This window comes from Hordeum vulgare, chromosome 7H (genome assembly GCF_904849725.1).
Source record: "Hordeum vulgare subsp. vulgare chromosome 7H, MorexV3_pseudomolecules_assembly, whole genome shotgun sequence".
NCBI lineage: Eukaryota > Viridiplantae > Streptophyta > Magnoliopsida > Poales > Poaceae > Hordeum > Hordeum vulgare.
In genome coordinates, this window is record NC_058524.1 from 116710252 (window position 1) to 116738249 (window position 27998).

General features: G+C 45.6%; 1 protein-coding gene and 1 long non-coding RNA gene across 2 annotated transcripts; both read right to left on the reverse strand.

Moving 5' to 3' along the window:
- Positions 1-1200: 1200 nt before the first annotated feature.
- LOC123409410 (basic blue protein-like) lies at positions 1201-2292 on the reverse strand. Its single transcript, XM_045102322.1, has 2 exons — positions 1824-2292; positions 1201-1701 (listed from the first exon to the last, which is right to left on the reverse strand). The coding sequence occupies exons 1-2, from the start codon at positions 2029-2031 to the stop codon at positions 1493-1495; spliced, it is 417 nt and encodes a 138-aa protein (XP_044958257.1). The 5' UTR covers positions 2032-2292; the 3' UTR covers positions 1201-1492.
- Positions 2293-15336: 13044 nt separating this feature from the next.
- LOC123410924 lies at positions 15337-18107 on the reverse strand. The gene is made up of 3 exons (XR_006613130.1): positions 17490-18107; positions 17287-17402; positions 15337-15578 (listed from the first exon to the last, which is right to left on the reverse strand). It is a non-coding gene; the product is annotated as an uncharacterized LOC123410924 (long non-coding RNA).
- Between the last annotated feature and the right edge of the window lie 9891 nt (positions 18108-27998).

The following is a 27998-nucleotide window of genomic DNA, read 5'->3' on the forward strand; positions in this document are numbered from 1 at the left end:
TCGTAACGAGGGTCATATACAAGAGTTTCATTGGGGTTGTGCCCCCTCAAACGAAGTAGTGGAGGAACCTAAACAAACAAAGGCATAATTTGTTAATGGACTCAACTTGTGAAAATATACAAATCATGGAGTATATAAAAATAATCATCAACAAAATCATAATTACCTCTCCTCTTTCAACTAGCACCGCACGATGCTTCTGCTCATAGTAGTCATCAAGACCCGGATATTGATCGGGACGAAACATCCTACATAATATGAAGAAAATTATTACCGGCCTCTTCGAATAATATGAACTAAACCTAGGCATAAACCTAATGCGGATAATATGAACAAAACCTAGGTTATACATATAGCCACCAAAAACTACACCTAGAGACACCATAAACTACACCTATTAACAATCACAAAATAAATTTTACTTCAAAACATACGTACACCTAGTGCAAAAGAAATCTACACAAATACAAAATCATTGCAAAAACTAATTGGAGGGATTGGAGGAGCTTACCGGCCTCTTCGATTTGCCCCGAAGAACCAACAAAACGGTTGGGGGAGGAGGGAGATCGAAGGGGGGGGTCTGGAGGAGGAGGGAGAGCTTTTTCGTGGAACAGGAGGAAGAAAGAAGTGGAGGTAGAGGAAGGGGCCGCGGGCCAGTTACTTATGAGCCCTGCAACGCCAGGGAGCTTGGCGTTTCTGCTTTGGTCTGCAACGCCAGCCCCCTTGGCGTTTCTGATTTGGTCTGCAACGTCCAGTAGACTGGCGTTGCACGTGAGGGCTGCAACGTCCAGTAGACTGGCGTTGCACGTGAGGGTTGCAACGTCCAGTAGACTGGCGTTTCTGCTAAGGCCTGCAACGCCACGGTCTCTGGCGTTTCCAAAAGGATCAAAACGTGAAATACTTTCGAACCGAGTTCGTTTTGTGATGAACTTACGCCTTAAGGATCAAAACAGTGAAAAAATCCAAATTTTGAATGCCCCTTATATATGTGCATATTTTGACTTAAAGTCAGCAAATTTATAAAAGGTGTGACCCTAGTGAGAATTTTGTCTAGGTCCACCCCTGCAACTACCATTTATTTTTCATTCAGTGAAGTACAGTTCCTGTGAGCGGGTTTTGCTGTCGCGACTTTGGATTAGAATATTCCAAATTGATGAGCTACCGTCCAAGTGGACGAACAAGTAATTTTGACATCATGCATGACATCAACCATACGGTCCGCATATTATTCCGGTAAATTGATCAAGCGCTTAGCTTTCACAGTAATAACATCGAGAAAACATCAAGTTTACACTCAATTAAGAAACACACGATCGGCGATAAATTAGGCTCCTAATACAAGTGAGAACCACGACTCAAGACGCAGATAAATTAACTCGAGAACCCAGCAAGGCTTGAACAGTTATTGACGGGCAAGCGAAGCATGCACTGCAAGCATCGATTGATGATGATGTACGCCTTACGTGCATTAGATGCGGCCGGATGGATGGGTCTACCAGGCCTTGACGGCGAGCTTCATGTTCTTGTCGCAGTGGCCCGGCAGGCCGCAGATGAAGTAGTTGTTGCCCCTGCGCAGCGTGACCTGGTCGTTCCCGGTGCGCATCACCCAGCTCTTGCTGCTGTGCCTCGGCACCTCGCACCGCCGGTACCCCTTGCCTCCCAGCACCGTCACGTCGTGGAGCTCCTTGTCGTACTTGAACACTGCATCCATTCCAAGCATGTTAGTACGCAACCCATGCAAGTATGCAACAATGGCCGAGGCTATTGCCCATGGCTAGCTAGCTGCCTAGCTAGAAGAGAACATGACAACAACAACGACTCACCGAGCACGTCGCCGGCGTAGAAGGTCTTTCCGTTTGGCCACCACGAGTTGAGGTCGCGAGCCCAGCCTTTGTCATCACCGACCACGTACGTCCTCGGCGCCCGCCCCGCCATCGCGGCCGCGCCGGTGATCGGAAGGAGCACGCACAGGAGCACGACGCCGGCTACGAGAGCGGTGGCCGCCGCACCGCCTCTTCCCTTAGCCACCATCGCCGCAAATCCGCAATGCAAATCACCAAAAAACTAACTCGATCGACGCTTCAGGGCTGTGCTGTCTCGCAGGGTGAGAGGTCCGGTCCCGCCGTGCGGTCTTTATAGCTCGCTAGCTAGACCTATGCCTTGGACCTTGGTGTGCACCGCACCCCGGATCGATCAGTGCAGTGAAAACGCGTTGAATGTCGATGCTGTGCGCGGAATTCGAATTAGTCAGCGCATCTAGTTTGCTAGTAGTACCCTAAACCTGAAGTGAAAATGTAAAACATTACCACCAAGCCATGTGGTCATGTGAGGGCTGCTCTGATGCAGGCTTGCTTGCTGCTCCTGCTCCATTATCGATGGCGTGAGGTGGGTGACACGACACTTGCGAAGCACTGCTTCGCCACCGTCAGTCCAAGTGCATGCGTGCACGTCGTCGACTCAGTCTCAGCGGCTACAGGGAGGAGTAGAAGTCAAACTTAGGATTCCGGGAACTGTGCCCTTTTTTACTCTCGTGTTCAGTGGACTTTTGCTCAAGAAGATTCGTCCATAGCTGCGTGCCGTACGATCGGTGGCTCCGGTTTGTCAAATTGGCATTAGCTTGACCTGCGTCCCGACACGATCCGCGATCTACGCTGCTTCAAAAGCGATAAGCAACCAGGCAGATAGTAGAGCACGCTACTCCACGCTGCACCGCCCTTGTCCATGTTAATGTTACTCCACGTTTCGGATGGCATCAGCTGATTTTAAACGCTGGGGTAGGGGTCTAGGGCGAGTTGAACATTGGTTCTAATTTTTTTTCAAAATATGAAATGATACGGCCCGAACGTTAGGTGCAGCGTCATGTCCTATGCGCAGCGCGACAGCGTGTTCAGCGACCCCTTCTTCCTACTATTACCAATCATAACCCGCCACATCATCTTGCCTGTTAATTTGAGGTAACCTTTGGATACTGACTATCTTTGTCATATAATATCATATCATTTTTGTCATACTTATCACACTTGCCTTACTTGAGTTGTATAAATTGTTAGCCACACTTTGGCTTGTCGAAGGAATCTTGCCACATTTTTAGCGTCTATTACATGTGGGGTTCACTGCTCATAAGGCTACCTTCAATGCATCGGTGCTAAGATAACTTGCTAAGTATATTAAAGGTCTTAGCAACAAAATCCCTCAATGCATATGTGTTTAACTTGTTGTTGTTAAGCATCCTTCATTTAATGATTTAGAAACCAAAGTTCTTCATGCATTAGTGAGTTTCTTTCATTTAAGTGTTTTGCCTAGAAACTAAAGTTCTTCATGCATTGGTGGGTTTCTTTCATTTAAGTGTTTTGTCTAGATTACAGCGCTTGACATTGTTTCTTTCTCGGGTTACCATACTCATCTCTCTCCTTACCACATGTACAAGGTGAAGCATTGGGAGAGGCCTAAAAAAATTATTGTCATAGGTGTGGCAAAAACCAAACACCCACCTAACTTGGTCAAACTTTAGTAAGATGAGGTATGGCAACGTATGGCAGGGTGTGGCTAGAAACCAAACAACAATAGAGCAAGTCTAGTAGAACCCTCAAACCCTTAAAGCAGTTTTAAGGGTTGAGAAGTGCCAGTTTTTGGCACTTTTAAGGGTTGAAAAACAGGGGCAAAGACTAGAACCCTCAAACCCAACCCTTAAACTGCTTTAAGGGTTGGATTTGAGGGTTCTAGTCTTTGCCTCAACCCCAACCTTTAAAACTGTCATTTCATATATCACACATTTCATCATATGACATATCACAAATTCAATCACATTTGACATAAAACAATAATCATTCTAGTTATTATTACACCACCGAATAAAACAATAATCATTCAAATTATTACAACAATGTTTGAGCAAATTACAACAATTGTTCGAATCAATTAGGACATAGAAAAGTAAAAAAAGATACATCATGGGCCAATGCGCCGCCCATCCAACTGCCAGTGGTGCTCTACTAGATCATCCCGGAGCCGACCATGAGTGGTTGCATCCTCAATCTCACGATGTGCTTGAAGAAAAGCGTGTATGCGAGAAGGGTTTCTTTCCGGTTGCACACGGGTACCAACATTGTCATAGAAACAAGGGAGGTTTAACCCTCTCTCATCCTCTAGGATCATGTTGTGTAGAATCACACAACATTTCATGATGTTCACCAAGGGTTTTTTGTCCCAAAACCGAGCTGGACCCCGAACTATGGCAAACCTTGCTTGCAAAACACCGAAAGCTCTCTCAATATCTTTGCGGGCTGCCTCTTGTGCCTTGGTGAAATGAGCATGTTTTCTTGTTAAGGGCACCCCATTTTTCTCCTTGATGGACTTCACAAGAGTTGCCCATTCGGGATAGATGCCATCGATGAGATAGTATCCCATTGAGTACTCATTGTTCATGATTTTGTAGTTGCAAGATGGAGCATCCCCAGAAATTAATCTTTTGAACAAAGGAGATCTATTGAGGACATCGATATCATTGAGTGTTCCCGGCAACCCAAAGAATGCATGCCAAATCCATGTGTTCTCCGATGCTACGGCCTCAAGCACAATGGTAGCATCACGGCTTTTACCGCAATACATTCTGTGCCATGCCTTTGGGCAATTTCTCCACCTCCAATACATGCAATCAAGACTACCAAGCATCCCCCGCCATCCCCTTTTTTCATTCTTTTCCATTAATCTCTTTGTATCTTCCTCATTTGGTGCCCGAAGATATTGCTCACCATACAACCGGATGACCAACTTGGCAAACCTACGGACGGACTCCGTGGTTGTATCTTGCCCAATGCGAAGATACTCGTCGGTATAATCCGCGGGTATGCCATAAGCGAGTACCCGCATTGCCGCCGATATCTTTTGATATGCACTAAACCCCATGATACCGGCGGCGGATCTACGACGTTTAAAGTAATAGGAGGCAGCCTCACAATCGGTGACAATCTTCACAAACAAACTACGACGCATTCGGTACCTTCTACGAAAGAGACGAAGAGGGTATGTAGGTACCTCCGCGAAGTAGTCTTGCATCAAATGCTCGTGTCCGAGAGCGCGGTTCCGATAGATGGTGAGTCGCCCCATCTTCGACCCTCTCCTCTGATCCATAAGCTTCACGCGGTCTTCAAACGCTTGCACGTCGACGAGGAGGCTCATCATCTCGACGTCGTCGTCTTGCGACAACTCGTCAATGTCCGAATCGTCGGATGACGACCAATCCGATGAATCGGACAACGAGTCCATGTCGTCGTTGTTCACCTCCTTCTACATACCGAGTGGCAACAATTGTGAGTGCCAATGAAGCAAAAATTTAAAACTGATTTTTTTAAAAAAAACTCACCTTCAGCCCAGGCGGGGAGCGGGCGGGCGGCGGGCGTCGGGGCGGCGGGCGGGCGGCCGGGGCGGCGGGCGGGCGGCCGGGGCGGCGGGCGTCGGGGCGGCGGGCGGGCGGCGGGCGGGCGGGGCGGGGCGCGTAGGGGCGGCGGGGCGGCGAAGGGGCGGCCGGGGCGGGGGGGTGGCGGGTGGCCGGCGTCGATGCGGAGGGTCGGGCCGTGGAGGGGCGGCGTCGGTGGCCGGGGGGCGGGCGTCGAGGGCGCGGAGGGGCGGCGGGCGGGGCGCAGAGGGGCGGCGGGCTGGCGCCGGCTGCGGCGGGATTGGGGGAGGGAGCTGCGCGGGATGAAACTTCCCTCCCGCGTGAGGGTGGAATAGGAGTGCGGGTTGGGGGGAGGTTTTCCCCCACCCCTCACTTCTACAGGTTGGGATGATGTTTGAGGGTTGGACCTCTAAATTTTTTTACGGGTTTGAGGGTTTAGGGGTTCTAGTCTACCGTTTTTTTGACGAAAACTGTAAAAATGCGGGTTTTTTTAGGGGTTTGAGGATTTGAGGGCTATACTAGACTTGCTCTTACTCTACTCCATACTAGGGACAAGCATGATAGCGAGAGCTATTTCTCGGAACCTCCCGCTTAGAGTGTCACGTCTCCCGCCAGCACCTTGACTGACACGAAAATTGGTCGCGGCCCAAATATCGCTTAGAGCATCTCTAGCAGATCCCGTAAAAGCAATCAAACCTTTGTATTTACGGTACGAGTTGGAAAAACATCAGGATAGATTTTGTAAAAGAGCATATCTCGCAAGAAATGCAAGATCCCCTATATTCAAGCTCCCACCCTTCATATGTGGAGGATTTCAGCCGTTTTTAGAAGATCCTGTAAAACTAGTCAACTCTGGAACAAGGATTGCGAGACATCGTGTAGGGGCAACGAGCAGGCGGGGGAGCTCGCTAGCGACCGAACGAAGCATCGTCGGAGCACGCAATAGGTCGAAGCATCGCAAGAGCGTCACCGGCAGGCCGGAGCGTCGTCAGAGCATCACCGGCGGGCCGAAGTGTCGCCGACGGCGGGCCAGAGCATCGCCGGAGCATGAGACAGGCCAGAGCGTCACCGGAGCATCACCGAAGCATCATCGGTGGGCCAGAGCATTGTCGGAGCATTCAGCAGGCCGGAGCATCGCTGGGAAGAAGAAGCGCGAGGAGAAAAAGACGAAAAATCGTTTACGGTACGGGTTTACAAGATTTGTTTTGACCAATGCCTCGCGATACTGTAAATTCGTTTTAAGGGAGCCCGTATACTGTTTTTTATGAGTGACGTCTTACGGGGTGTGCTAAAGATGCTCTTATGCCGCTAGAGTGTCCTTGGTCTTCGGTCATGTGATGCCAAGTCCCTCGGTCATGTAGTGGTAGTGTCCTTGGTCTTCGGTCATGTGATGCCAAGTCCCTCGGTCATGTAGTGGTAACTAGTTGATCGATCGTCACGTAAAAATCGTAAGTGATTCAGGGGAAAGCCACATTTCAGTTTTTATATATAAACAAATCATACATTACAAAGCGCTCCTGAATTTAAAAATATATATTGTGAATCTGAAAAGTACATACATGACCATCAAGTTTCTAAAGTTCTCGAATTTGAAAATATTTCACCGGTTCAAAACCAAGTTAACGAATTTTTAAAAAGTTCACACCTTAGAAAAAAACCTCACGAATTTAAAATGAGTTTGCAAATTGAAAACAAGTTTACATTTTGAAAAAAAATCACGCGTTGGAACAAAATTATGAATTCGAAAAAATAGAAGATCTAAAGAAATCACACCATTAGGAAAATTTCACATATCTCGACAAAATAAAAGATATAAAAGGAATAAAAGCGGAAGGAAAAGAAGTTTCATAAAAGTAGAAAAAACATACACAAGTGAGTGAAATAGTACAAAAGAACAATCCAGATCAAAAATATCCAGAAGGTTTGCAAAACTGGCCCACAAGCTTCCGTAAGATTCGCAACGCCGGAAGGAGCTTTTAAAAATCAGGATCGCACATCATGCTATGGGCACTAATAAGCGCCGCCGCGCCGATTTAAATTTGGATCGTTCGCATCACAGCCACACAATTAGTACTTTCGTGGTAGCCAGATTTGCAAGTTGGCCCACGCCCGCGTCATATCGTGAGATACCTGAAATTCTCCCTTTGTGTGAGTCATTTCCTGCATCGTGGGCCATCTTCGCCTGCTGCAAACTGTTAGGAATTAATTAAATGTATTAATTAATGGAATAATCCATGCATTGCCGATTGCCTTGTTTTAGCAACCGTTCCTTATAAACCGCCTCTGTAACAGGGGTATAAATACCCACATCTTCATCAATGAAAAGACTGTTCCATCATTCTGTCACTTTCACTACTTTACACGTTATGAGCGCTCGCTGTGCCGAGAGCGACAGAGAGCCAAGAGAAAGGTGAGAATGGAAGGGAGAGATTTGTCCTCGTTTGCTTTTGCTTTCGCACGTTTCCTGCAGAAAGAAGACAGCCGCTTCACTCGCACGCAGCGCCACCGCATTGCACGTCGCCGTCAGGGTCTTGGTGCAAGGAATGGCCCTCGCCGATGTTCCTTCACCAGGAACCACCGCCTGGAGTGGCCCTCATCGCCGCTTCTTCGCCGGGAACGACCGCCAGAACCATCGCCGTGGGTATGCACGTTGAGGCAACCAGCCACTTCGTGGGCGTGCACCAACGATGCACCAGGCTGGATCCTCGACTCCGGCCACCGCTCCACTGCAACAGGCTGGGCCTTCGGCTCCGGCCACTTCACCATCTGTTTTCAACATACCTCCCATGGATTGGCTTCTTGCAGGGCCATCAGCGTCGTTCCTCGAAGAAGATGTGATGTTCCCCTGTGAACTTGCGCCGCCGCCTCTTCCTCCATACTGCATGCAGCACGGATTCGGGCCATGCCCTGCGCGCACGGACGGCCACGTCCCGGACCTGCCATCCCCGACGCCGGCAGCTGCAGCACACACCGGCCCCGTCCCGGATCTGCCATCTCCGACACCGGATCGAGAGGAACGAGGCGGTTATCCCATCATCCCCATCTTGAACGTCCAGATCAAGGTTGAAGAAGAGGGGATGGAGGCCATGGGCTCGTCGTCGTCGCTCCGCCCTCCATCACTGGCGACACCTCCTCCTCCTCCAGCTCCGCCCCTTTCGCCGACGCCACCGCCGGAAGCTCGCCGGATCATGCGCCAGTTCGCCGCTGCTATGGCGCAGAACCGGGCGGCTCTTCATGGCGCGTGGTCGCCGGACGCCCTGGGCTTCGCCGGCGCACCGGAGGCAAGCAGCAACGGGAGTAGCCGGGCTGCGCTGCGGGGCCAGCCCCGTTTTCCTTGAAGCAGCCATGGGGAGAGGAGGCTGGAGTTGTGAGGTGTTTGGGTCTGCATCGGGAAGAAGATGGGAAACAGGAGAGAAGTGGATGTGTGGCCTCGGCTTGCTGTCTTGCTCTCTCCCTTATCCATCTCTCCAACCGGTATATGGTCCAACACAGGCCACGTCCACTCCAAACTCCAAGCCACGTTTTCCTCTCCAAAAAGCCTGCAAGCCACGTTTCCTCTTCAAAAGGCATACAGGCCAGGAAATAAAGTGACTATTAGCGTTGTGTTTTAATCATAGTACTACTATGCTGCAATTACTATATTGCACTGGAGATTGTTCCTTTTTATTTCAGTGTGATATCTTATTGTATTAAGAATCTCTCCTTATCATATTCACTCGGTATTGTACTGTACGTATGAATACTTAGATTGTATATCGTCTAAAATAAAGTCTCAGACTATGTGTACATATTCTGTATAATTGCCTCAGCATTTTTCATTTTTTTTAGAATATGTAGTTTTCAAGCACAATTTTTTTAATTCAAATTTTTGGGATCACAAGGTAGATGAGGCATCTACTGTTTTTTGCAGATTACCCTCATCGCTGAAAGATCTACATCTTGCCTTCGTTATTTTGGCAAAATGACTATCTTCGAGTGCTCTCCCGAATATGCGAATTAATGTGACTACCTCAAATTTTTACAAATCACAAGGTAATTGTGTGATCTACTGCATAATTTGCAGATTATCCACTCTTGCTGAGAGGTCTACATCTAGTCTTTTGACAAGATGACTACCTTCAAAGTGTTTTTGTAAAAATATAGTATGACACAAGGTAATGGACTACGAACGTCTACTGGTCAAAACCAGACTATGTTCTCCACTACTGTGAGATCTACACCCCAACGGTGAATATTTTCGAAGTGTCATATACATAAAATGAGGTCTACACATAAAGCATCAGCTATACTTGAAAATTTTGCTTCCTAAAGCATTTGTTATAACTTATATTTTACTCTCATAGTAAAACTAAATTATGCATGAAAATACCATGCAGGAAATGGCTGGTGTCATGCATCGTGAATTTCATGAACTTGAACTAGATGGTAGTAACTATTTACCATGGGCTATGGATGCAAAGATAGCCCTCGAAAGCCGTAAACTCGGTTTCACTATCACCACATCCGTTGAAGGCGCCGAAGAAATCCCCACGGCAGCCAAATATACAGCTTTAAGTTTCTTAAGGCACCATCTTCATTCAGACTTAAAGTCGGAATATTTGATGGAAGAAGATCCACTAGTTTTGTGGAACTCTCTCAAGGAGAGATATGACCAGCAAAGAGCAGTCATGTTGCCAGAAGCACAAAGAGAATGGTCCCTCATAAGGTTCCAAGACATCAAATCTGTGGCAGCATATAACTCTGCAGTTCACAAGGTTAACTCAAAACTTCGGTTTTGCAATCAAGCAATTTCTGAAGAAGACCTTATTGAGAAGACCTTGTGCACTTTCCACCCCTCGATGAGGGTACTACAACAGCAGTACCGTCAACAAAAATACAAAAAGCATTCTGAGCTCATATACACTTTACTTCAGGCTGAGAAACATGATGAACTTCTCATGAAGAATCATCAGACACGCCCAACGGGCTCAATGCCACTCCCTGAAGCACATGCTAACACTTAGTTTACTAAAAAGTATGGGGGCAACAAAAAGAATTTCAAGAAATTCAATGGAAAGTGGAAAAGGAACAACAAGCAGAAAAGCTTTGGTCAATCTAAAGGTAAAGGTCGCTTCAAGAAAAATGACCGAAACACCAACTCCGAGATTTGTCAAAGGTGTGGATGTACTAACCATCGTACTAGTGAATGCCGAACTCCCAAGCATCTAGCGGATTTATACATCAAATCCACTGGGAAAGGCAAACAAGTTTATGGAAAAGCCGAAGCTCACTTCAACGCCTTACAACAAGAAGAAAACCTTGAAGCTAGCACTTCTCAAAGCGCTCCTAAGGAAACAAGGCAGAAGGATGAAGATCTTCTTGATGTTGGCAAAATGATGGTGGAATACACCCAAGACGCATATGGAGATCTTATATAATCTCCACATCACTCATTTGATGTTATCAGCTATTTTATTGTAATAATGGATATTATAATTTGTATAGCTCTAAGTAGAATAAAGTCCTACGGACCAATCGTATTATGTAATTCAAACATAATGTCATATTTATATTTGTAACTGTAATATGAATACTTTGTATATATATATTTATATGTGAGTAATATGAATAAAGTTTCATCCTAAAATATTCTTTTACTCTATATAGATTTTACGGAAAAATAATCCAATGGAAGAAGAATTATGTTTGGTGGACAGTTGTACCACTAACACAATATTAAGGGAAATAAAATATTTCCAAACTCTAACTAAGAGAAAAGGGAATATTATGACCATTGCCGGTCGCGATGCGTCGATTATTGGTTCAGGACAAGCCACACTCGTTCTACCTATGGGTAGTACAATTGTAATTGAGGATGCACTATTGTATCCTGAATCTACACGCACTCTTCTAAGTTTCAAAGACCTCAGATCAAATAACTTCCATTTGGAAACAATATCTGAAAATAATTCTGAACATTTGCTTTTAACAAAGAGTAATGGGTCTGAGAAACAAATTCTTGAGAAATTCCCCTCACTTTCATCTGGATTATATTACAGTTATATAAAACCCGTACCATATGTTGCGTACAAAATAATTTTCCAAGATCTTGATAAATTCAAGACTTGGCATGATCGCCTAGGTCATCCTGGCGTAGGGATGATGAGAAAAATTATTGACAATTCTATTGGTCACAACCTTCCAACTAAAAATTTCCCAAAATCATCAGATTTTGTGTGCACCGCATGTGCAACTGGGAAATTAATTATAAGACCATCTTATCTTAAGGTAAAAAGTGAGTCACTTAACTTTCTTGAACGCATTCAAGGAGATATACGTGGTCCAATTCAACCACTATCAGGACCTTTTAGATATTTCATGGTGCTCATAGATGCATCTACTAGATGGTCACATGTATGTCTATTGTCCACACGAAATCATGCTTTTGCCAAGCTAATTGCTCAAATTATCAAATTAAGAGCAAATCATCCTGAAAATAGGATAAAAACAATTCGAATGGATAATGCCGCTGAATTTTCTTCACGTGCATTCAATGACTATTGCATGGCTATGGGCATTCATTTAGAACATTCTGTGCCTTATGTTCATACTCAAAATGGTTTGGCTGAATCTCTCATCAAAAGAGTAAAATTAGTTGCTCGACCACTATTACAGAATTGTAATTTACCAGCATCTTGTTGGGCACATGCGGCATTACACGCCGCAGATCTGATACAAATCAGACCAACTGCATATCATACAATCTCCCCGCTGCAACTAGTACGTGGCACTCAGCCAAGTATTTCCCATCTGCGAAAATTCGGTTGCGCAGTATACGTACCGATATCACCACCGCAGCGTACATCCATGGGCCCCCACAGAAAACTAGGGATCTATGTGGGTTATAATTCTCCGTCAATTATTAAATATCTTGAACCTCTTACAGGGGACCTGTTTACTGCCCGCTACACTGATTCAATTTTTGATGAGGACCATTTCCCGGCATTAGGGGGAGAATCAAACCACAAAGAATGCCAGGAAATAGATTGGAATGTAACAGGCATTCAGTCCTTAGATCCACGTACTAAAGAATCTGAAACTGAAGTTCAGAGGATCATAGATTTGCAACACATTGCAAATAATCTGTCAGATGCATTTACTGACCATAAAGGTGTCACTAAATCACATATTCCCGCTGTTAATGCACCAGAACGAGTGGAGGTACCAACTAAAACCACTCAAACCCCAAATGAGAGTAAGAGGGGGATAAATCTGGTTAGTCGGAATATAGCTTCTCAAAAGCCTCCGCAGAAACAGAGGAAATCAAATCCTCTACCAGTAAATGCAATTCAACCTCAAGTTGATGGACACCAACCAGATGCTCAACATCTTGAACCTAGCATAAATGCGCATAAAAACATAATTGCTAGGACATCGGAACACCATGATTCTATTGTTGTGGGAAATCACATAGAGTCTGAAGGTATAAAAGAAATTTCCATAAACTATACAGAATCAGGAGAATCATATAATAGAGATACTACAATTGTCGACATATATTTCGCCTCTGAAATTGCTGAAACCCTTCAACTGGATCCAGAACCAAAGACCGTCAGGGAGTGCCTCAAGCGTCCTGATTGGCCTAAATGAAAGGAAGCAATTGAGGCAGAACTGCGCTCGCTCAACAACAGAGAGGTATTTTCCTCGGTAATACCTACTCCTCATAATGTCTTCCCTGTTGGAGCAAAATGGGTTTTTGTTCGAAAAAGGAATGAAAACAATGAGGTGGTGAGATACAAAGCGAGTCTTGTAGCACAAGGGTTCACGCAGAGACCCGGCATCGATTACGATGATACATACTCTCCTGTAATGAGTGGAATAACGTTTCGATACTTAATATCTTTGGCAATACAAATGAATTTATCTATGCAGTTGATGGATGTAGTGACAGCATACTTATATGGGTCACTCAAATCGGATATATATATATGAAAGTCCCTGAAGGACTTAAAATGCTGAATCCAAAAGCAAATCGCAACGCATATTGTGTAAAATTACAAAAGTCACTATATGGCTTAAAACAGTCGGGTAGAATGTGGTATAACCGACTGAGTGAGTTCCTTATTCAAAAAGGCTACTCAAATAATGATGATTGCCCTTGTGTATTTATAAAGAAATCCTCAAATGGATTTTGCATCATCTCAGTGTACGTTGATGACCTCAATATCATTGGAAGTACACCTGATATCGAAGAAGCACGCAATCATCTAATGGCGGAATTTGAGATGAAAGATTTGGGAAAGACCAAATTCTGCTTAGGCTTACAGCTTGAGCATCTTCCCTCGGGAATTTTAGTATACCAACCTGCATATATTCAAAAGGTTTTGGAAAAATTTAATATGGATAAATCATATCCAACCAAAACACCCATGGTTGTCAGATCCCTTGATATGAATAAAGATCCTTTTAGACCTCGGGATGATGACGAAGAGATATTAGGACCTGAGTTCCCGTATCTCAGTGCCATTGGTGCGCTAATGTACCTTGCAAATTGCACCAGGCCTGATATTGCATTTGCAATAAATTTACTAGCTAGACATAGCGCTGCTCCAACAAAACGTCATTGGACGGGAGTAAAGAATATCCTTAGATATTTACATGGCACAAAAGATCTTGGCTTATTCTATCAGAAAAACCAAGATATGACTATGGTAGGATATACTGATGCTGGCTATCTATCTGATCCTCACAATGCCAGGTCACAAACAGGTTTCGTATTCTTATATGGTGGAACTGCTTTTTCATGGAAGTCAACAAAACAGACTCTCGTAGCAACCTCCACTAATCATTCTGAAATTATTGCATTATTTGAAGCATCTAAAGAATGTGTATGGCTTCGCAGGATGATTAACCATATTCAAACTTCATGTGGTGTTGGTTCATTAGGATCACCAACTATTATATATGAAGATAATGCAGCCTGCATTGCTCAAATGCAAATGGGTTATGTGAAAAGTAATATCACAAAACATATTTCTCCTAAGTTATTCTATCCTCATGCATTACAGAAGGATGGAGAAATTGATATTTTACAAACTAAATCATGTGACAATCTAGCAGATTTGTTCACAAAGTCTTTACCAAATTCAACGTTCCAGAAATACATTCATGGAATTGGTATGAGACGATTCCGAGATTTGCAAAGTTCAGGGGGAGAAATCTCCTGAAAATATAACCCTTTAATTATCATCAGGTAATGAATATTGTACTCTTTTCCTTTATGAGTTTTTCCAACAGGTTTCTCATATAAGGTTTTTAACGAGACAATTAAATACAAGTATTGATGTATGCCATATTATATTTCTCCTTATATTTTTCCTACTAGGTTTTAAAGGAGTTTTTCATGGCACATCTCATTGCACTCTTTTCATTATGAGTTTCTTTGACATTTTCTCTCATAATGTTTTTAATGAAGCAATATCTTATCAATGATCATATAGCATACTTTCTATTTTCCCTATCGGGGTTTTTAAAGGAAGTACTCAAGACATATATTGTTCTCTAAACTCAAAAATGAGTTTTATCCCTCTATAAAGGTTTTCTCGAATGAGTTATCATGAGGCAATAATCATTATATGTTGCACAATTTTCTCCTTATTATTTTCCCACTGGGTTTAAAGGAGTTTTAGCAACATATCTACACTATTCTCCTCATATTTTTCCCACAGGGTTTTTGGAGGAGACTTTAAAGATTATACAACGATTTTTCAAGATGAAGATGAGGAACATTCTTAAAGAGAAAAATTTACAAGGATTATTATTTATCAAGATGATGCACATTTACAAAGACAAGCATGGATTAGGAGGAGTGTTAGGAATTAATTAAATGTATTAATTAATGAGATAATCCCTGCGTTGCCGGTTGCCTTGTTTTAGCAACCGTTCCTTGTAAACCGCCTCTGTAACAGGGGTATAAATACCCACATCTTCATCAATGAAAAGACTGTTCCATCATTCTGCCACTTTCACTACTTTACACAAACCTCATGGCAGGTCGCACCACGCCCTCATAGATCATAGTTGTCCACGTGTGTCATCGGTTGTCGCGGCAACCTCACGTCCCGGCTGCAGGCATGCTCGCCATTCCTGTTGGTTACAGCTCCCGCCATGATACAATTGCGTCGTCCTCACAATCGCCGCTCACCTGCATAAGGTTCCATGAACGAACGACCATAAGGTCACACCATGGAAAGAATGTAGCAAAAGACCGTGCGAGTCGTAGCAAAAAGCGATGATGGTTGCACCAAAAAAACAACATCGCCGTTGTAGCAAGTCACAACTCTTTCGTGAATGGATGTAGCAAAAACTCCCACTAGTCGTAGCAAATAGGGATAAAGGTTGAAGCAAAAACAACATCGTCGCCGTCACGATTCGCATCACCCCGTGCACCACCGCTCAAGTTTTGTTGTCGCCACTTTCCATCGTCAGCTCGTTGTTCATCCGTTGAAGCTTTTCACAAGACCCATTGCAGCTATCTGACAACTGGTTGTAGCTTTTTCAGTTTCATGCAGTGGTCATCCTATTTGAAAGTATTTAGAAGCTCATTGTAGCAAAACAAAAAAACGGTTGTAACAAAATGACATGTATCATCGTCCAGTTCCAGCACTACTCATGTGTGGATGTAGCCTTTTCATGGGTCGGTTTCAACAAAAAAATCATCGCTTGCAGCACTCGAGGCCGTCATCTCCACCATCGGTAGTAGCTGTGACGGTGTAGTGAGAACCATGGCCTCACAAACCTTTTAGGCATGGGGTCTTGACGGCATAGGGTTGTTGCAAAGCCGCCCGGCAAGGAGCCGATCTTGCTGGCACACAACATGCCCAACAAGCACTATATCCATGAATAAGACCAAGAGCTCGCCAGAGAGCAGATTTCTCGTGGCGGTACACATTCCCGGCAAGACAGAACCGGCAAGACAAGATCCGGCAAGGCTAAGCCGGCAAGCTCAATGCTGACAAACTCCCTATCACTCCTGCACTCACACATGTCCCCAATAGGTTGTGCGCGTGAGTGGCGGGCGTGCATGCGCTTAGGTAGAGCTTGTCGGCTACGTGGTGAACCACCGCTCCAGAGTCAACTTTATCAACACCCCTCTACATACATGTCATCACCGGCATTCAACCCATGTAATTACCATTTTTTATTCACATATTGTCATGCATCCGACATGACCAAGCCACAACGTATCACGTCCCACGTGACTAGGCTGTCCACGAGCCTGTCACCATTTCACAAGTTATTAACTCAACCATGCATGAAATCATACCACATGACATGTTATTAATTCATATGCATCAAGCTTATCAAGCAATCATGTCAGCAAACATCACATAAAATGTTCAAACATGCTTGCCTAGGTCGACGAAGTCGGAGTCTAGCTCGGCGACGTTGACTGCAACGTCTGTTCCTTCGGTATCTATGCCACACAAATATCGGGTTCTACCGTAAACACCGAGCATGAAATAAATGTTGTCTCAAAATATTTTTAAATAAATATTAGAAAAAACTAGCCAACAGAATAAAGTTTTCAAAAAAAAAGAATCAACTCAAAAACCTTTTTAGTTTAAAATTTATGAAGAAAACAAAATGAGGGACGTATCTGTGATAACCAGAAAGTTACCCTGGGGCATACTAGAAAAGAAGAAAACGCTTCGATTGAAATACACAAGGTAGAAGGGAAGGCACATTCCGGTAGAAAGGCGCTTCTGGAAAATGCTTCGAAAAGAAAAGAATCCTGATAGTGGGCCACCACTGTGAGGATTGAATCTCCACACCGGCGGCAGAGAGCTCGCTGCTTCGCCGGCGATGGTGCGCTGCGAACTAGAGAGGGGGGAGGGGACATGCGCACTCACATGATTCCTCCGCAATGGTGGGTGGTGGAAGGGTTCGTGGGCGAGCACCACGTCGATGTCGACTCCCACTGCAGCGGATGGCGGCTTCGAGTGCAGGTCGATCTCGCCGGAAGGACCTGCAACAATCGAATTGGGGCAGGGATTAGAGGTGCATGTGCTCAAGGAGTCTACTGGCCAAGTTAGGGCTGCGGAGGCACGCTCACTAGAGTGAATTTTGCCGGAACCCAAAGCTGATTGGGGCTACCGGAGGAGGGAAAGACGACCCTCCCTAGGTCCTTCGAGGGGCTGGGGGTGGGTCTGCTGAGAGGTGGAGAGCTGTTGGGTTGCTGTGGAGGCTTGGGGTCCTCTATTTATAGGCGTGCGAGGAGGTGCCGAAGCGGGGTTAATTCCGGAGCCGATCACGGCGATCCAGAGGGATCCATAGATGCTTACGACGGCTGGGACACCTACAACAATTCTAGGGGGTCCCATTTTACCAATGATCGAGCTCTAATCCACGGTGATTCCGTTGCTCGATGGAACGACGCTCATGGGCGCGGCGGCTGTAGAAGGCGCGCTCTATGCCTCTCAGGACATGACGACGATGTTGTAGCATGCACAGGGTGGGGGACAGACACGCGGGGTCTCTTGGTGGCTTAGGCGGTGCTGGACTGCGCTGATTTGCACAAGGGGCTCTAGTGGACGAAACGGGGGTCGCTGAAGCCGTGGTTGTGGCCGACGCTGCCAGGCCAACTCATCCCCGATGACCATAACCGGCCAAGAGACCGTGCGGTGCCCGGGATAAGAAGGGAGCTCATTGATCAAGCGGCCAATGCATGCACTGTCGAGATTGACACTAAAATCTGACATTCACAGGAACTGTGCATGCCACCTGTTCGACGAAATGGTACTAGCACGAGGGCAATGAGTTTGGGGCTGAAATTTTTTGGAGGTGCTTCTCTTTGGCTCTAGAGACTGCCTGAATTAATTCAATAATTTTGGAGTTGGATAAGATGGGTCTTTAACAAAAACATCAAATCTGGTCCAAACTTCAGTCTAGCTAATTTTGAAAATTTTGAAGTGGAGAGCACAAAGTTTTTGGTGATCTAGGTTGAGGGTACATAGGGCTACATTGGATAGTCTACTTAGGGTCAGAAGTTAAAGGAAACTATAGGTTCCTTTGCATAATTTTGGGGTCCATAAATGATTACAGAAAATTCCTAGAGCCGTTTAAAAATAGATAAAATTAATAAACACTTCCAAAACTTTGTGGGGTTGTTTTCAAAGACGTATTGAGGACATAGGAGGGTCATTGGAAAAAATATTTGAAATTAGGAGAGGGAAGAATTTAGTGAAAATCTTAGATAGCAATTTTGAGCATAATCCATTTATAATATATATATTTTTAAATCAGAGATGAAATTCTAGAAATGAATTTTTTGTCAAGTAAGAATTTTATAGAATCTCTTGTCAAACCAGAAGTGATGTCAAGAAATCTCATAAAAATCATCTCAAGATAGAGTTTTCTAACAAATTCGAAAATATGTTTTTATAAAAATTCCAATAACTCTCTTAATAATAAACAAAATGTCAAATACCAAATTAAAAATTTGAGGTTGTTACAACACCTACCCCCTTAGGAAAAATCTCGTCCCCGAGATCCGAGCCATCCTTCAATCAAGTGTGGGTGTTTTGTGTGTAGGAATTCCTCTCTTTCCCAAGTTGCTTCATCCTCGGTGTGATTGCTCCACTGAACTTTGAAAAATCTGGTTACCTTCTCACGTGTCCTTCTTTCTGATTCCTGTGAGATCTTTACTGGTTGCTCAGAGTAAGTAAGGTTTGGTTGAACATCTATGTTGTCGTGCGATACTCTTTTGTCAGGGTGGCTCACGCACTTTCTCAACTGTGATATATGAAAGATGTCATGCACGTCGGACAATTCAATGGGTAGTTCTAACTAGTATGCTACCTTGCCTCTCCAAGAAATTCTTCTGAATGGTCCGATGAAACGTGGTGCCAATTTTCCTTTGACCTTAAAACTTTGCAGACCCCTCATTGGGGATACTCGGAGGAACACATATTCATTTGGCTCAAAACTGACGTCTCGATGTTTTTGATCATAATAACTCTTTTGACGGCTCTGAGCTGTTTTGAGTTTGTCACTCATGAGCTTCACTTTGTCCTCGGCTTCTTGGAGAATTTGTGGACCGAAGATACGGCTATCACCCGCTTCTGACCAATTTAGTAGTGTACGACATCTTCGTTAGTACAGGGCTTCAAAAGGTGACATTTCTATACTAGCCTGATAACGGTTGTTGTAGGAAAACTCGGCCTACAACACACTTTCTTCCCAACTTGTTTCGTTAGTCACCACACATGCTGATACGTCTCCAACATATCTATAATATTTTATTGTTCCATGTTGTTATGTTATCATTCTTGGATGTTTTATAATCATTTTATAGCAATTTTATATAATTTTTTGGGACAAACCTATTGACAGTGCCTAGTTCTCCAACGTATCATTCTTGTTGTTTTTTGATGTTTTTTCCTTTGCAGAAAATCCATATCAGATGAGTTCCAATTGTCATGGAACTTTAGATTTTTTTGGACTAGAAGGGAACTTGGGGGCCAAGAATGAGCAGCAGCCAAGGCCTAGGGGGCCACTAGACACCACGGCGTGCCATAGGCCCCTGCTACGACCTGGTGTCTAGTGGGGCCCTCGAGAAGCTTCTCCATCGTATATGAGCTCTATAAATACCCAAATATTCAGAAAACCTAGAGGAGTCGGCGAAAAATTATTTCAGCCGGCGCAAGTTTCAGAGCCACGAAAACCAATCTAGAGCCTGTTCCGGAGAGGAACACGATCACAGAGGAGTTCACCATCCTCATTGGTGCTCCTCCGATGATGCGAGAGTAGTTCATATCACACCTACGGGTCCATAGGCAGTAGCTAGATGGCTTTCTCTCTTGTTTTGTTTCTCAACAATGGTCACTTGGAGATCCATATGATGTAACTCTTTCATTTGCGGTATGTTTGTTGGGATCCGATGAATTATGAGTTTATGATCATATCTATGAAAACATATTCATGCTTGATTATTATAGCCTCGTATTGCTTCTCTGATATTTGGTTTTTGTCTGGCCAACTTGATCTTTTATCTTGCAATGGGAGGAGGTGCTTTATGATGGGTCCGATCTTGCGGTGTTCAATGTCATTGACAAAAAGAGACATGGCACGCATGTATCATTGTTATGAAGGATAAAACGATGGGGTATATTCCTACATGAATAGATCTTGTCTACATCATGTCATCGTTCTTAAGGCATTACTTCATTTCTTCATGAACTCAATACACTAGATGTATGCTGGATATTGATCGATGTGTGGAGTAATAGAAGTAGATGCATGCAAAAGTCGATCTACTTATCTTGGACGTGATGCATATATACATGATCATTGTCTTGAACATCGTGAAACCTACGGCCCTCGGATCGACTTCACATCATCTATTTGCAATCTCTACTTTGTTATTTACGTTTCTACTATATAATCAACTTCTTATTTGTTTCTAATACATGGTCAACATTTTTATATACATGTCTACCATTTGTTAAATGCTTGATTATCATGTTGATATACTTGTTCAACATTTTTTACAAAAGCTTGAACCAAAATTTGCACACATGATTACACAAAATTATCATTTTTTATAGGTTGTCAACATTTTTTTATTCTTATTTAACATTTTTAAAATGTTTGATTAACAGTTTTCGAATATTTGTTACATAATTTTTAAATTCGTGATTAAGATTTTTCAGTGAAAACTTTAACATTTTTTATTATATGGTCAACATTGTTTATATACACAATCAATATTTTTCAAATACAATTTAAACATTTTTATACGTGGTTAACATTTTTTCTATAAACATTTAACATTTTAAAATACTGGTTTAAGTATTTTAAACACTTGATTAATATGTGTTTTCAAATTCTTGGATTAACAACTTTAAAATACAAATTCTATATTTTTCTTTGCACATTTCATGTTCTATTTTTTTGTATACATGAGAAACATTTTTTATACACATTAAAAAAATTACATGAATATATTTTTTGAAATTTTTTATGTAAGTTTTTTTTGCATTACAGAACATTTGGAATTAGAAATAAAGTGAAATGAAATAAAAAAACTAAAACGGAAAACGTGACTAAAAACGAGAATACATATTGTGGCCTATGATCAAATGCGCGATGGGCCAATATGGAGCTCGCCTTCGGCAAAACTTAACTCGTCGTGCTTACAGCGAGACATATCGAGGACCTCCCATGTGCCGCTCTTTGAGGCGAATAGACGAAGATTTGCACAGGAGGTCACTGACCTGAGCACATATCAAGGGTCTTCCTACTTTTTTTCTTTTGTTTTCATAGGTTTTCTTATAATTTCTTTCAGTTTTTCTTCCTTTCTTTCAACACATGTCTACCTTTTTCAACAAGCATTGTATATCTTTTTTATACATGTGTAACTTTTTTGCGTAAAATGTGTAACATTTTTATAAACACATGAAGCTTTTTTAATATATGATTGAATTTTTAAATACACATTGGACTTTTTTTGACATTATTATTTTGTTTACAATGTATGAATATGTTTTTAGATGTCTTGGAAATATTTTGGAAATATGTCATGGAGGATAGTCTCCCCTCCTCATCTTTGCGAGAATGGGTCAGACATGGCTGGTTTAGCAGATTGCTCTTCAACTTGGCTTTCTTCTTGCGAGCCCGGTCCTTCTTCTTCTTGATTTTGCTTTGGCTCTGTCCTGGGAGAGGAGCTACTTCGGCTTTACCCGATGGGTCGCCTCTTCGCTTTTGCTTCTTTCCAGCGTTGCCCGACTAAGGGGCTTCGTTGGCCCGACCCTTGCCGCTCCGGAGGCGGTCTTCTTCCTCGCCATTTGCATACCAATTGGCAATCTCCATGGCCCTACCGACGGACAGGTCCCCCGATCGGGCGAACTTGAGGATGAGTTCTCGATACCGAGCGCCTGCTTTGAAAGCATACATGGCCTGGTGCTCGGTGACGTTCTCAACGGTGTTGTGGAGAGTGGTTCACCGCTGGATGTACTCGCGGAGAGTTTCGTTGATCTTCTGGACAAAGTGTTGCAACTCCGTTAGACCTCCTGGGCACTTGTACATGCCCTCGAATGTCTTGACGAACACTCGGACGAGATCGCCCGAGCTGTGAATGCTGTTGGGGGCAGCTGGTTGAGCCATGCCCTGGCGGATCCCGCCAACATGAGGGGCATATGCTTCACAGCGATGTAGTCATCATCGCCGCCGATCTGGATGACCACTCGGTAGTCTTGCATCCAAGTCTCTGGCTTCGACTCGCCGTTGAATTTGCCGATTCCCGTGGCCAACCGGTAGTTGGAGGGGATTTCGGCCTCTCGGATGTGTCGGCCGAAGCACTCGAGGTCGGGTAGTGCTGACGGTCGATCGATCACCTGCTGCATGATGATGGACCGAGCTTTGAACTCACGGGCCCGGTAGTCACCGCCCTCGTGACTCCGACGTCGATTGGGGCTTGGCCTGCGGTCGTGAGGACGGCGACCGAGTGAGCCACTCCCTTGAGGGAGTGACCTGATTCGGTCTCGATGACCTTGTCTCCAGTCTCCCTGTGGGCCTCTCGGAAGAGGAGGAGAACTTTGGCGTCGCCTGTGCACGTGCGGGCTATGAGCCGACTGCACGGTGTCCGCCTGGACAGACTTTGTGTGAATGCGGTGCCGCGACTGGGACACTGCGGAATTTTGCTGTAAGGCCGTCTTTAGCAGAGCTTGGATCTGCCAAATGCCTTCCCCAGCCACGCTATCACTCGGCTGAATGGAATTAGCAATCCGATTGACGACGGCCAGGTTTAGCAGAGGAGTCCGCATAACCTCGGTGTGCCGCGGGCGGTCGTTCGGGAACAACTGCGTGCGGCTATGATGACCCACAAGTATAGGGGATCAATCGTAGTCCTTTCGATAAGTAAGAGTGTCGAACCCAACGAGGAGCAGAAGGATCTGACAAGTGGTTTTCAGCAAGGAAAAATCTGCACGCACTGAAATTGTCGGTAACAAGTGATTGTGTGGTGAGATGATTCGTAGCGAGCAACAAGTAACAAAAGTAGCAACGGTGCAGGAAATCGGCCCAATCCCTTTTGTAGCAAGGGACAGGCCTAGACAAAGTCTTATAGAAGGAAAAACGCTCCCGAGGACACACGGGAATTTCGGTCATGCTAGTTTTCATCATGTTCATATGATTCGCGTTCGTTACTTTGATAGTTTGATATGTGGGTGGACCAACGCTTGGGTACTGCCCTTACTTGGAAAATGATCCAACTTATGATTAACCCCTCTCGCAAGCATCCGCAACTACGAAAGAAGAATTAAGACAAAGTCTAACCATAACATTAAACTAGTGGATCCAAATCAGCCCCTTACGCAGCAACGCATAAACTAGGGTTTAAGCTTCTGTCACTCTAGCAACCCATCATCTACTTACTACTTCCCAATGCCTTCCTCTAGGCCCAAATAATGGTGAAGTGTTATGTAGTCGACGTCCACATAACACCACTAGAGGAAAAACAACATACAACACATCAAATTACCGAACGAATACCAAATTCACATGACTACTATTAGCATGACTTATCCCATGTACTCAGGAACAAAAGTAACTACTCACAAAGCATAATGATAATCATGATCAGAGAGGTAATGAGTAGCATCAAGGATCTGAACATAAACTCTTCCACCAAATAATCCAACTAGCATCAACTACAAAGAGTAATCAACAGTACTAGCAACCTTACAGGTACCAATCGGAGTCGCGAGACGGAGATTGGTTACAAGTGATGAAATAAGGTTTGGAGATGAGATGGTGCTGATGAAGATGTTGATGGTGACGAGTCCCCTTCGATGAGAGGAGTGTTGGTGATGACAATGGCGACGATTTCTCCCTCTGGGAGGGAAGTTTCCCCGGCAGGATCGTCCTGCCGGAGCTCTAGATTGGTTCTGCTCAAGTTCCGCCTCGTGGCGGCGGCGAAACCACGAAAAAGCTCCTCCCTGATTTTTTCCTGGACGAAACCCTCTATATAGCAAAAGAGGGGGCAAGTGGGCCAGCAGGGTGCCCACAAGCCCCCATGGCGCGGCCTGGGGTGGTGGCCGCGCCGTGCAGGCTTGTGGCCACCCCCTGGCGCCCCTCTGGCACTTCTTCGGCCCAGTATTTTTGATAAATCGGGAAAAAAATCCTCGTTGATTTTTACGGCGTTTGGAGTTGCGCAGAATAGGTATCTCAACTTTGCTCCACTTCCAAGCCAGAATTCCAGTTGCCGGTATTCTCCCTCTTCATGTAAACCTTGCAAAATAAGAGAGAAAAGGCATAAGAATAGTACCGTGAAGTGAAATAACAGCCAAAGAAACGATAAATATCAACATGAAAACATGATGCAAAATGGACGTATCAGGCTGCGACTGGAGCTTGACTGGTCCCTCACAACCCGAGCGTTGAGTGACCGCTGGAGCCGCTCGAGGCGCTCGCGCTCGGCCAGGTTGGCCAGTCGCGCGTTCTCCAGCGCGATCTCCTCTGGGGTGTTCCCGGTGATGGGGATGCGAAGGACTTGGCCGTTCCTCCGCCGGAGTTCCTCTCGCTGCTGCTTGGTGAGCGGCTGCGAAACGTGGTGGTTGCCATCGCCGTGGCGACGCTCCCTGCCATCACGCTCGAGAGAGTTCTCCACGGCGTGATCGGGGTTGCTTTCCCCTGTTGGTGTCGGCCATCAGGATCTCGGATGCACCCCTGCTGCTGTCGCAATTGGAGTCATCAAGTGACCCCTCGCTCGATGAAGGGAAGAGGCTGGCAGTGGGCTCATCAGAGTTGAGCATGCCCACCTGTCCGGAGATGGCCTGGTTGGCCATAGCGTGCTTGATCCATCGCTGCATCCGCGAGCTCCCAGAGTGCTTGTGGCGGACGGCATCGGGTCGTGGCGATGCCGAATGATACGACACCAATGGCTGCCAGTCAGGACTTCGTGCGCTACTGTGCTGAAATGTGACGCACCTCGCGCGGGGAGGGCGTCGGTGTCCAGTGGCGCATCCTGCAGCCACGCCGAGTCATCGACGATGAAGCTGAGGGAACCGAAGAGGATCTCTCCGCCGAGTGTCATCATGTTGACGAAAGCGTGAAAAATCTCCAACTGCGCTGAATTTGCTAGAAGCGCAGCCCCACGGTGGGCGCTAACTGTCGTGGGAATGATCCTGACAAAAGTACCAGGGGTACAAATTAAGGGGCGAAGTCCAGCTAGGCGCAGTGGATGCACTCGGATTTTCTAGTTCAGGCCCCACTCAGAAGTGGTAATAGCCTTACGTCTCGAGCCCTATGGTTGGTCTTTTATTATGGGGGGGTGTAAAAGATTACAAGTGATGAACCCTTGAGTTGGTGCCTGGGAGTGGCTTATATAGTGGCTGCCACGACCGGCCGAGCTCCATTACAAGGCAATAAATGATAATAAAGAGGGAAGTTACTAGAAACGACAACCTTAACCCGTGGCGTTACTGGTAACGTTGGTCTTCACTTCACTTCATGTGGTGGATTAAGTCCTTAACCATTGCTGCCTCTTCGGTTCCTTCACCTTGTTCTGGGCCGAGTGACGAGATGCGTCCGACTAACGCAAGGTTGTCCGAGTGACTCTGAGCGGGCCGAGTGACTCTGAGCAGGCCGTGTGGCGGTCATCGAACCGAGTGAGGTCGAGGCTTCAACGGTAACATGTAGGACACTGATGTCCGTAAGGGGTCTTAGGTGGGCCTAAGGAAGCAGGTCTGTAGGCCTACCCCTAAGGTACAACCCCATCAGCACGCGGACCTTCCAACCCCGTTCGCCACTTCGACCCAGAGCAGGGGTGTAGCAAGGACGGCGACGGACCGGAGGACGACGACGGCGGTGACTACACCAACTTCTACAAGCTTCTCGACATGTAGAAGGTGGCGTCGGCAGCGGGTGGCAACGTTCAATTTTTTTAGATTATGTTTTTATTTCAATTTTGTACAAATATCAATGAAAACTATGTTTTTCCTTCAAATTTGAGTTGTCTTTGGCCGAATTTAGGCCAAGTTTGTTTCAAAAGAACGGTTGGGAGCGACTGGGAACCGAGCCCCCTATGCCGATTTTTTCGTCGGCGCGCCCCCAGACGGATAACTATAGTACTTATTATATAACACCGATTATAGAAGGCTCTATATCGGTGTGATGAGTGGCGGGCCGGGAAAATTAAATGAGGTGGGGTGGTAGTGGGGGGGGTATCTCCACTATCGTGTGATGGGACATGCAGAGATAGTAGTTAGACATGGTGTTGATATGCAACACGTTCAACCTAGTGTTACATCCGACATCGCTAAGTGGTGCAATCAGTAACGTCATATGCTGCAAGCCATAGTGACGAGATCGCCGATGGTAGTGCGGTGACCCCATCAACGGATACTGCAAGCAGCAAGCATGGCCCAACAAGCGGCGACGCCAGCTGCTACGAGTTGATGGCACACATCTATGCTATGACCGGCCAACGGCCGACGACCATGCTGCAAATTTGAACGATGTTGCTACAACTAGTGATTGGCGATGTTGCGATCAAAGTGTGACAAGGAAGTTGTGGTGCCACTACTGCTACAAGCTGGAGCGCGTTCCGGTGACTATGACATGACAACCACCACTATGAACTCAGGACGCGGTGTTCTAACGACCATTGTCGTGAGCCAAGCCAACGGTCCTGTTAGACCATCTCCAACAGCCGCACGATATAAACATCGCGCTGGAAAAATTGTGTTTTTTGCGCGCGCAGCCGCTCCGGTCGCACTATTGAAGGCAAAAAAAAGCGTGCGCGGTATAAGTGGTTCAGCGCACGGGGCGAAATGGCATCACACGCCGTTTTATTTCGTCTATCCGCTCCCGCGGCACACTCGAATGCCCGCGCCGCATCCTCTCCGACAGCGCCGCTTTCGCTCCGCCCGCGCTACTGTCGGCGAATTCGCCCGATGGACGACCGCGTGGACATCCCCTCACCCCTCCCTACACCCGCGACCTCGCCGCTGCCGCCGCGCAAACCCTAGCACGCGAAGCTTTGGCTTCGCCTCCGTCGGTGCTCCTTCAACTACCGGTCTTGCGCGTGGTCTTTTCATGGCGCCACAGACGATCTCGGCGGCAGGTGGCGTCGTGCCGGCGCCCGTCGTGAAGCCACGCGCCCCCCCTCTCGAAACTCCCAAATGTGGCGATGGAGAAGACGGGCAAGGTGTCCGGGAAGAAGAACAAGGCGGCGGACATCTCCTCTTGTTTTGATGTTTGTAATATCACCGTATTGTCAAAAATGAACATATTGCAAGCGCCGGCTATTCGCGCGCGCTGTAGTTTAGCGCGCCTGCTAGAGCGCTCGCGCACCCTATTTTTTACGGCGACCCCTGGAGCCAGCACTCTCCGGCGTGCTAAAAATCACTATTTCAACATGCCAAACTGTTTTTAAGGTGTGGGATGATTGCGCGGCTGTTGGAGATGTTCTTAGCCAAGATGCACTATTGCGGTGGGCGAGCACGCTGGGTAGTGGGGATGGGAGAGGGGTCTCGCTGGTACGAGCTGTTTTTCTTTTTTGTTGGCGAAAAAGTGTGATGGACGGTCGTCAAACGCAGCATATCGTGTGGTGTGGGAGGCA